At 41.4% G+C, this 10,762-nt stretch overlaps 1 protein-coding gene across 1 annotated transcript in view; it reads right to left on the bottom strand.

Moving 5' to 3' along the window:
• The window catches only part of LMBRD1 (LMBR1 domain containing 1), a 94,670-nt gene extending 84,940 nt beyond the window's left edge, over positions 1-9,730 (bottom strand). Inside the window, exons 1-2 of the mRNA XM_006770339.2 lie at positions 9,426-9,730; positions 3,508-3,684 (exon numbers count right to left, since the gene is read on the bottom strand). Of these exons, the coding sequence (XP_006770402.1) occupies positions 3,508-3,684; positions 9,426-9,500 (252 nt within the window). The 5' untranslated portion in view covers positions 9,501-9,730. The remainder of the gene's footprint in view (positions 1-3,507; positions 3,685-9,425) is intronic.
• Positions 9,731-10,762: the final 1,032 nt, after the last annotated feature.

Genomic DNA, 10,762 nt, shown 5'->3' with positions numbered 1-10,762 from the left:
TTTCTTCCTAACTCTTAGGTTACAGCCTTTCCCCTTCAGCTACCTCTACATAATAAGCACTCTAATCCAGCAATCGCCAACCAGTTGTCCACGGACCACTGGTGGTCTGTGAGGTCCAAAAGGTTGGTGACCACTACAGGGTCCAATGCCTTCTCTGACTACTCACTCTCCCCAATTACTAGTCAGTCCATAGCTCTAAATAACATCTATATGCTAATGATTTCCAAATACTTCACTCCAACCCAAAAGTCTCCCTGAAATATCAACTTTCTATTTGACACCTCCACTTGAATATATATAACAGGAACTTGAAGTTACACTAAATACAACTCTTTTTTATACATGCATCTGCCCATATACATGCATATGCCATTTGTTCCTTAAGGCTTCCCAATTTCTTTAAGCTATACAAAAACCAGACATCAGTGCTTCAATTTTTTTTTTTCCTTCACCCTCCGTAACTAATTCATTAGTAAATCCAAGCAGTTCTAGTTCCAAAATATATACCAATTTTAATCATTTTTCTCTACTAGCACCACTCAAATCCAGTTCACCTTATCTTTTATCTTCATTAAATTCACCCTGCAGTTAGAAGAAAACCTAAACTCATTAACATGACTTAAAAATGATAAATAATCTGGTCCCCACCTTCTCTTGATCTCAGCTAGTACCAAGCACAAGCCCCAACACCACACTTCACCTAAAAGACCAAACTCATCCCCGACAAAAGCGGCTTTATCTACTGATCCGTTCTCCCTAACGGCACTCCCTCTGGCTCTTTACCTGACTAGCTTCTTTCATTTAGGTCTCAAGTAACCTCAGCAGTCTGGCCTACCTACGTAATTTGGCCTTCCAATCTTCCTATCTAAATTGCCCACATCCATCTGTTATATTTCCTCATATGAAGTTAGCTTGTTTTGCTGCTTACTGTTGGTCTGGTCTTACACTAGGTAAGCTCCATGAGAGTAGCAGCCTCATTTGTTTGAATGTTAATCTGCAGCACTCACATTTATCAGGTACATAGTACAAGCTTAATAAATATTAAGTGAATGAATATATGTAAATGTAATGAAAAGTACGAAGTTCTCAAGATACAACTACCACCATCTCAGAGTAGGATTGAGGCACTAGGAGAGAGTTCAATCCTGATACTTAATAATAGGCCACAACAAGATTAATCACTGGGGGGGGAGGGAATAAGATATATTTTAGCTATCAAAACATTAAATGGCCCTGGCTGGTGTAGCTCAGTTGATTGTGCATCATCTTGAGCATAGAAAAGTTGCTATTTGGATTCCAGGTCAGGGCACATGCCCGGGTTGTGGGTTTTATCCCTGGTGGGAATGTGTACAGGAAGCAATCGATCAATGTTTCTTTCTCTCTGTCTTTCCCTTCTTCTCTCTCTAAAATCAATAAAAACATATCTAAAAAAATTAAAAAACAATATTTTGATACCATATCTTAACTACTAATTTTAATTTTAAATGTATAAAATAGTATAAAATAAAGAATATTTGTTGACATTATATTGGGGACTATGAGGGGGCATTCCCCAAATCTCATAGCAATAAAATGGCTGCAAAACCAGACTTATATAGGCAAAGATCACAAAGGTATTGATTACATCCCAAGGTTTGGAATGAGGAACCTGGTTTGCAAAAAAGCAGTTTACAGAAGCAGAAGCAGCATGTTATCTAAATTATAGTTTTGGGTCTCCGAATCACTGAATTGACAGAAACACATTATCTAGAGCCCTGGGGTCTGGAATGAGAAGCCTGGTCAGACTTAAGCATGTTATCTAAATTACAGTTTTTTGGGTCTCCGGAACACTGAGTCAACAGGGGACACGTTAACTGGAGCCCTCTGACCTTGGGATAACTGTGCTGTCCTTCCCAGGTAAAGGAAAATGTGCTTTCTAAGACCAGTATGACCACAACCAATGGGATATTCACACTACGGTCAATAGGGTATTCAATCAAATGGGGTGATTTATATAATTCAGAAAATCAAAATAACTTTTCTGTTATTTTAGCAAATAAGTACAGAAACCAAACAGCAGGGTTAAAGTTAAACTATAGTTTCTACCTGAGATGATTGCTACCATACTTCAATTACTATCAATTTTTTATTTTCTTTGATTAATACACTTTGTGTAATACTATACAAAGTTACTGGCCAACTATAAAAGACACTGTAATAGAATACTTACAGCTATTTTTTTTTTGAAAATTCAAGTTGAAAACATATTCCCACAAAATCTAAACAAATCAAATATTCTAAATTCAAAATTAAAAATCTCCTCTTCAAATAATAATTATACCAGGGATAATACTAAGATATAGATACAGCTAAAGATCCTAGTGATCAAAGAGCTCTGGAGCCAGTCTGCAGAGCTTCAAATCCTAGCTACAGCACTTAGGAGCTGTAGATAGGTTACATCACCTCTCCAATCCTTGCCCATACAAACATGGACAATACTAGTTACCTCATACAGTTGTTTGGGAGATTAAAGGCAGTTAATGTATGTTAACCATTTAGGACAGACACATAACAGAGTAAATATTCAACAGATATTAGTTCATACAGTATTTGGCACATACTAAGTGCTCAATTAAATACTTGCTAAATGAATACCTATAGAAAGTAACGGTAATTTTTACAAAAATCTAAATATATCTAAATCTAACCATAAAAACAGTTTCAAATTATTTAAGCCCAATTGGCCAAATTCAGGAACTTATTTTGGAACCATGCATTATTGAGATAACTGAAATAATATTTTATTCAAATATTTAAGTACCTACATGTGTGTTAAACACTGGGCATATAACAATAAATAAGACCCAGTTCCTACCCTATAGAAGCTTATACTAATAAGAAACTGAAAGTAATCTGAATAAAAAAGGAACTCAGAAATCTTCCATTTCAAAACTCTTCATTTAAAAATAGGAACAACCTCCCGCCGCACCCCTCTTGCTCCTCCCCCTGCAAAAAAGGAGAAAATTAAAGTCTTGAAAAGTTAACTGATTTGGCCAAAGATACATGCCAGACAGTTAAGAACCCAAGATTAGAACTCGGGTCTTAGAATTCCCAGCCTAGTGGTATTTTCACTATACCACACTGACTAAAAGTATTCAATAAATAAAGATTAAGATTCTGATCTGCCACTAACAAAAACCCTTCTAAATTATTTATTTAGTGCATTAATGCAAATCAAGCCAAATACACTTCAAGCTATGAGAGGCACAAAAATAAAACCTACTACAATTAATACATTTTCAGGTTAACAAGACATTCTTCAAATTTGGAGAATTGTCAAAAACAATAGTCTTATGTCACTCAATAGTGTGTTTCTAGTCTTCTACGTTAGTTGTCACATTCTCAGCGCCTATGCTGCATTTCGATTCTCATTTATTCCAGAGACAGTAATATATACTGGACTAATAAACTTAAACACTTAATTGCCAAGAATCTGAAAGAAATAAAATCATATAGTATAATAATTACCTTAAATGTACCATTTTGATTTTTCATGTAGGAAACCAAAAATATATCCACTGGTAGAAGTGCTGATGTGATAAGTGCAATTGCCAGAGAAAAAATTGCTGTTATGGTGGAGACAACTTCACTTTCCCGCTGACTTTGGTATTTACGAACATATATCCAACAGAATGCCAAAATAGCCTAAAATAGAACAAAAAGAAAATGTTTTGTTATTGCCCTATATATTCTCCAAAACTGATTTTAGCATGTGTTTGTTTCCAATGGGAATCTTTATATCAATATCAACTAAAGGTTCTTTTAGATGTGTAAAAAACTTAAGATTGATAATTTTCAAAGCCTATTTCATGGATGCAGTACAAACTCACTTAGGTGCAAAGACACACAAAGTAAAAGTTAATGATGACAGTGCTCATTTGCCTATATCCTCACAGAACACAGTACAATAAGTAATGATTTCACACAATGTCATAGTTATAACTAGCTTTGAATACTTTTTCCCTATAGAGCTCTCCAACCTAAAGGAGCTATAACTACATGTTCTATCCTACTGAAGCATCACAGAATATAACTTGAATTGAAATTAACTTCTGCTCCATTATGACAGTTTAAGAGTACCATTCGGCTAAAGACTAACTAACTGCCAATAATCACTATGCAACTGACACATTATACTATAATTCAAATTTTAAAGAGCATTAAACCACAAAAAGTGCACAATGAAAATGGATACATGTGCATTGCAAGGAACTTTCCAGTGGAAAAAAGTACACACTGAGAGGTACTGAGGCTGACATCTCTAATCAAGCAGGTACTCTTAATAGTTAGCAATGTCTTTCTATTAATTAACAGAGCAGAGGAATTCAGTCTCCTGATTCTCTAACTTTAGGTTAACATCAGAGTCACCTGGAATACTTATTAAAGCACAGGCTGCTGGGCCCCACTCCCAGAGTTTCAGACTCATGCAGTCTGAAGCCGGGCCAGAAAATCTGCATTTGTAGCAACTTCCCAGGTGAGGCTGTGCTGGTCCAGGGAATACATTTCAAGAACCTCTGCTCTACTCAATTATAGGAGACTAGTGTCCTGGTGCATGAATTTGTGCACATTGAAAGAAAATTAATTAGAAGAAATATTTTAATATTGCTATTCGCCCTTTCTCTATAATAGAGGTGCCAGAGATGAAAGAAAATTAGTAAAATGTACATGAATATATAAATTGATAAATAAAAAATAACATGATAGATATAACAATGAATATTTTCCATGAAATTTTTACTTCATTCATCATTAATTTTTTTTAAATATGCTGGGTATTCTGGAAAATTCATACCATTTGGACAAACTTTGCCTTTGCTACAACATCAAGTAAATTTTCCATCAGATGGTTTTTCACCAGATAAATTTAGGGATAGGCAAATTGACATGTAACAGTCATTCCACCACAACTGTGTTCGATAATTGCATCCTCAATTACCTCGTTTTTGCTATGAAGGCAGTTCCTACCAGTATTGATAGTACTTGTCGATGACTGTTCTTCAGACATATTCTGTCAACAATTTCAGCTTCAGAATGTCAACAAAAACATGATGTCATTACATGGCACCCACAGCCACCATCTGTGGACTGGGCTGGGCTGTGAGCTGCATTTTGCGCCATGGCAGCACTGGCTACGATTTGGTAGGCTGCTGCTCTGGTTTGGTGGTGGGGCCTGTGTCTCACTTGGGGGAAGCCGAGTGTTGCTTTGTCGGTGCCAGGTCCACAGTGACGTTTCTCTCTGTGTGCATCATGGAAGCTCCTGAATTGAGCATCTGCCCCCTGGTGGTCAGTGTGCATCATAGCAATCAGTCGGACAGTGGGAAGGACACTTAGTATATTAGCCTTTTATATATATACTAGGGGCCTGGTGCACAAAGATTCGTGCACAGGAGGTGGGTCCCTCAGTCCGACTTGCACCCTCTTCAATCTGGGAGCCATCAGGGGAGCCCTCTCCAATCTGGGAGTTTCTGTCTGTCTTTGCAATCATACGAGCGAATTGTCTGAAACCCCAAACCCAGTTTGGTTTGTTGCTCACAGAATAATAGAGGCTATTTTTTTCTTTGCTTCATTGGTGGAGATTTCCTAAAAGTTCCCTTTTTTTTTCCTAGATACTCTGATTGCACTTATGTCTCTCACCTTTGCTTTCCCTCCATCCCCCACTGCAACAGTAACTTGCTCCAGGCTCACTTTGCTCTAGTGTCTAGGACCATGGTCGGCAAACCGCAGCTCGTCAGCCACATGCAGCTCTTTGGCCCCTTCAATGTGGCTCTTCCACAAAAGACCACGTGCAGGTGCACACGTACAGTGCGATTGAAACTTCGTGGCCCATGCACAGAAGTCAGTATTTTGTGGAAGAGCCGGTATTTTGTGGAAGAGCCACACTGAAGGGGCCAAAGAGCCACATGTGGCTCGTGAGCCCTGGTTTGCCCAGCTGCAGTTTACCAACCACTGGTCTAAGAGATCCGTCTGCCACCAGAACTACAATTCCCAGCATTCCTGGTGCTCCCCGCGCTCTTGGTTTTCCCTCCCTTCTCTGTCTCTGTCCCACGGCCGCCCACTCTGCCCAGTCCTCCAAGCCATCAGCTCTCCCTCTCTGCTCTCCATCTGGTAGCTTGGGGATCCAAGTTCCCCAAGCTGCTCCACTCTCTGCTGGCTCTCCTGCTCTGCTCTCCACTGGACACCTGTGTATGCAAATTAACCTGCCATCTTTGCCGGGTTAATTTACATACTCACTCCTGATTAGCTGGTGGGCATCATGGAGGTACAATCAATTTACATGTTTCTTTTTTATTATATAGGAGGATATAGGATAGATGTCACGTAAAATAGCATCTTAGAGAAGTTCATAAAAGAAACTAATATATAATTTGCCAACTATTATAAGGAAAGGTTTAGAGCAGTCCCCAACCCCTCCCAAGAGATTCTGATTTAACTGGTCTGGGCTTTAGGATTTTTTTAAAACTCCCAAGTTTTTTTTAATGAGCAGTCATGGCTGAGAAACAGGGGCAGAGGTAAGAATGAGAACAGATGTTTGCTAAACTAATGAGCACACATACTTCCTGGGATCATGTTAAAATGCAGATTCTGATTCAGTGGGACTGGGGTCTTAAGTTTTCATTTCTAACAAGTTCCCAGGTGCTGACCTAACTTTTGAGTAACAAGAGAGAACGTGCTTTAAAGAAATGGAGACTGTCTTATATAGTAATGGGAAATTTGAAAGGTGGTGTAAGCCAAATTACTGAGGCTCTTGTTGAGACTAGATAGAAGGGTTTGATATAAATTATCAGCTCAGAGGAATGAGATCTAACAAGTCCTTATGTGGCAAACATTCTGCTTGCCCACAATTACAGAAATTATCAATCCTAGTGTTCTCATTCTTTAGTAGGTGACTGGCAACAGTGTGTTAAGACCCCAGACCCCTGGTAGTCCCAAAACCCTTCTGAGGATTTGCAATTTCAAAATTATTCTCATAACAATACTAAAATGTCATTTGCCTTTCCCACTATGTTGATATTTACACTCATAGTGTATACCTCATGGCGGGGAAAACTGCTGAAAATTAAGCATGAGTCCAGACAATGGCACCAAACTGCAACCAAAGTATGATGGCTGAATCCGGGAAAGGTGGATACCTGAATACCTAGGGGTTGGAAGCCAATTGGCAAGGAATGTCATTTTTACTTGAAAGCACAACTAGCTGACTATGGTTGTGCAGACTTGGATATTTGGCAGATTTTGTCAAAAAGAACAAAGGGGACCTATCACTTCAAGAAAAGCAACTGACCATATTTGTTGCCAATGGTGAAATTCAAGCTTTCAAATGAAAATTAGAATTTTGGAAAACTAGTATCCATAACTGTGCTTGACTGTTTCACAATACTTACTTCTGGGATTTCTTATGACAAGATCAGTGGTGATATTAATGAATGTAACATTTTTATATTACATAATGAAACATATATATTTGGGAGATCTATATTACTCAGTGAACCAGTGTTTTCTAAATGACAAATGCATCATGTTTAAAACCATGCATGGTGAAAAGACCCATTCAAATTACAACATGGCCCAAAGGATGCTAATGAGACAAAGTTAAAGTTCATTGATAGGGTTTCAGATTCCTTAGTGCACTTAACCTTAAAGAAACTTCTACTACTGAGTTTTGGTGTGATATTAAAGAACAACGTCCACAATTACCTAAAAAATACTCCTCTGCTTCCAACTACATATCACTAAAACTGGATTTCCTTCATATACTTCAACCAAAATAACTTATCTCAAAAGGCTGAATGCAGAAGCAGACATGAGAACCCAGGTCTCATCTAATCTAATACGCCAGGAATTAAAAAGATTTGCAGAAAATTAAATAATGGCCCTTATTACTAATTTTTTCTACTTCAACATCCCGTTTCAAATTCCTAATTCCCTTCTCATTTTATTCCGTTCCTACTTTAAGATCAACTTAAATGCCTTCCCATCTTCATCTATCCAAAGTCTACCTCAATTATACTTTCTTCCAATATTGTTCTCTATTCCCTGAAGTCCTATTCTATAAAATCATACTTTGGTTTTCAGTACTTAAAATACCTGAGAATTTCTGTTTTCCTACCTATCTTCCGATTCTCTCAGAGGCCACAGTTTCTTTTGTTTGCATCCTCCTACAATTGACAGCAAATCTGTGAAATGTTTATTCATTGATAACAGCCAAGATATTCCCACTAGACTTTGATACTAGTTACGTGCTTGTTTTTCTTCTAAACCTACTGAATACGAGGGTCTGGAAAAGCCAGTGAACTCTCCAAGTACAGGACTGGAAGGGCTATGGAAACCACAGCCAAGCTTTAGGGTTTCCATTTTCCTCACCAAGAGGGGTAAACCATGTTCCCGTGTGAACGCAGTATTATTTCCTGCCAAAGCAAAGGTTGCAAGAGAAACCTTTTTGTAAGTTTTCACATTTTTTTCTTTTTTTGGTAGCGTTTCTGGTAGAGGTGCGACATTTACCAGCAAGGCATATTACATAGGTTGTAGACACTGTGTGGCATCTACGTAGTACAATTAAACGTCTTGATTTCCAGAAGTGAAGATAACAATTGTTTGGTTTGACGTTTGTTTTTGTTTTCATAATGCAAAGTGGCTAAAATTCCTGGGGAGGAAGCCAACAGCAGGGCTGAATGAAGACGATGAGTGTGAATGGGGCAGGTGGGAAGGGTAGCTCAGATGGGTGGCAATACACACACCCTGATTCTGGCAGTAGAGAGGGTCACAGCTTGCCCCACACAGGTTTCATTCTACACCTACCAACAGACTAGAAAGGAATGTGAAACCTTGAAGTCACAAGGAAAGAACACTCAAGTCACCAGGGCAGAATCGCACAATGGGCTGGGAAGACTGGAGACCGGATGACCCCGAGGTAGGGACCTGGTGCAGAGAGCAGCAGGCAGGCCCTGCTCTGAGTCCACCACACCAGGGCCGACAGAACTTGCAAAGATCGGGCACAGCTGCTCCACCACCCAGTGCTCCCACCTCACCGGGGACCAGAGGCCTCCCCACCCGAGAGTTTCCTCCGGCCCCAAACTCCACCCGCCCCAGGGCCCAAGTCAGGGGTGAAGGCAAGAGTTTCGGGAAAGGAAACCTGCAATATTAGATGTCTTCAGGAAAAAGTCAGCGAAAGCGGCCGAGAACCAGTGCCCCGTCCCTCAGCCCCCAGCGCTGCCCCCATCCCCGGCGCCGAGGAGCCCCCCAAACCCCGCCAGTACCCCCACAGTCCCAGGTAAAGGCACGACAGGGAGAAGAGTGGCTTCCGCGCCCCGGGAGGCCAGCGGCGGGGCCGGCCCCTCCCTCTCTCCCACAAACGTAAACACCGGGAAAACTCCAAGCGCCTCCCCTACCAGCAGTAAGAGGCCGAAAATGCACCAGCCGATCACCAGCTCCGCCGAGGCCGCGCCCGCCGTCTCCGCCGCCATCTTCGCTTCCGGCCCGGAAGGCTGCGAGCCCGGGTGGTGGGGAGAGGGGAGGGGAAAGGGAGAGTGCGAGGGACGCGGCGCCCGCGCACCCTAAAGGTTAAAGGGACGGAGGGGGTGGAGCGAGTGGTTGCCAAGGGGACCAGCCCATCAGCGTCCCTTGGCGACGGGTTGGGAGGGGGGCGGAGCGACCGGGACCACTCAGGGCCGGCGCGTGCCGGGACGCCGTGACGTCACCTCTACGTCAGCGCGCTGTCGGCTTCGGAGGTGATGCGATGGTCTAAGCGAGGCTGTCCCGGAGCTGTGCAAGCTATGAGATGCTACTTGATTCGGCCCCAACGAGTGGACTGGAAAAACCAGGGAGCGCCGCAAGGGCTGCACTGGCTGTACCTGGAGATTGAAGCCAACTCGAGGTGTCTCCACCTCCTCTCAAAGGGAAGTTTATCCCCGGCGTCAAGGCAGAGTGCGGAGCAGAGCTCCTCACCCGGGTCCAGGAAAGGCCGACTCTGAAGACACCAAGTTTACCTACAGTGGTTCTCAACCTTCTGGCCCTTTAAATACAGCTCCTCATGTGGTGACCCAACCATAAAATTATTTTCGTTGCTACTTCATAACTGTAATGTTGCTACTGTTATGAATCGTCATGTAAATATCTGATATGCAGGATGGTCTTAGGCGACCCCTGTGAAAGGGTCCAGCACCAAAGGGGTCGCGACCCACAGGTTGAGAACCGCTAGTAATTGACTTTCTGATTTGCTGGTATTGGAGCCTGGCCTGGCCTGGGAAAATTCTTTACTGGAGACTGTTGCGTGATATTATGGTCTTCCTCTTTATATCTGTACATGTGTGTGCATTTCCATGGTGACTTCATATCCCAAAGGTATTTGAGTTTGTAAACATCTAATGAAATGGCAGGTTCTTGTAATATTAGTAGGAGAACAAAACAGATACTGCCATGGGTCCGTAATTAAGCAGAGGGAAATAGTTCCTGGGAAGTCTTGCCCGGTTGGGTCCACTGCAGGGTAGGTACATATTTAACCATGGCATTCAACAAACATAATTGTAATGTAGTCAAAACACAATTTCATGAGTGAATCCCACCATCTATGCATAATAAGTCATTTCCTACCTAGGACCTGTTTCAGGCTGGAATCGGATAGCAGGGAAGAAGTGAAGTGGTCTCCCTGCCAGGACAAAAGAAGGAGGGAAGGAAAAAAAAAAGAATAGACCGCTTTAACATGAATTGGTACCATACTGGGCCTGCA

Source organism: Myotis davidii, unplaced genomic scaffold (genome assembly GCF_000327345.1).
Source record: "Myotis davidii unplaced genomic scaffold, ASM32734v1 scaffold803, whole genome shotgun sequence".
NCBI classification, from domain to species: Eukaryota; Metazoa; Chordata; class Mammalia; order Chiroptera; family Vespertilionidae; genus Myotis; species Myotis davidii.
The sequence above is the reverse complement of the archived record's forward strand: the minus strand, read 5'-3'. Positions and strand labels throughout refer to the sequence as shown.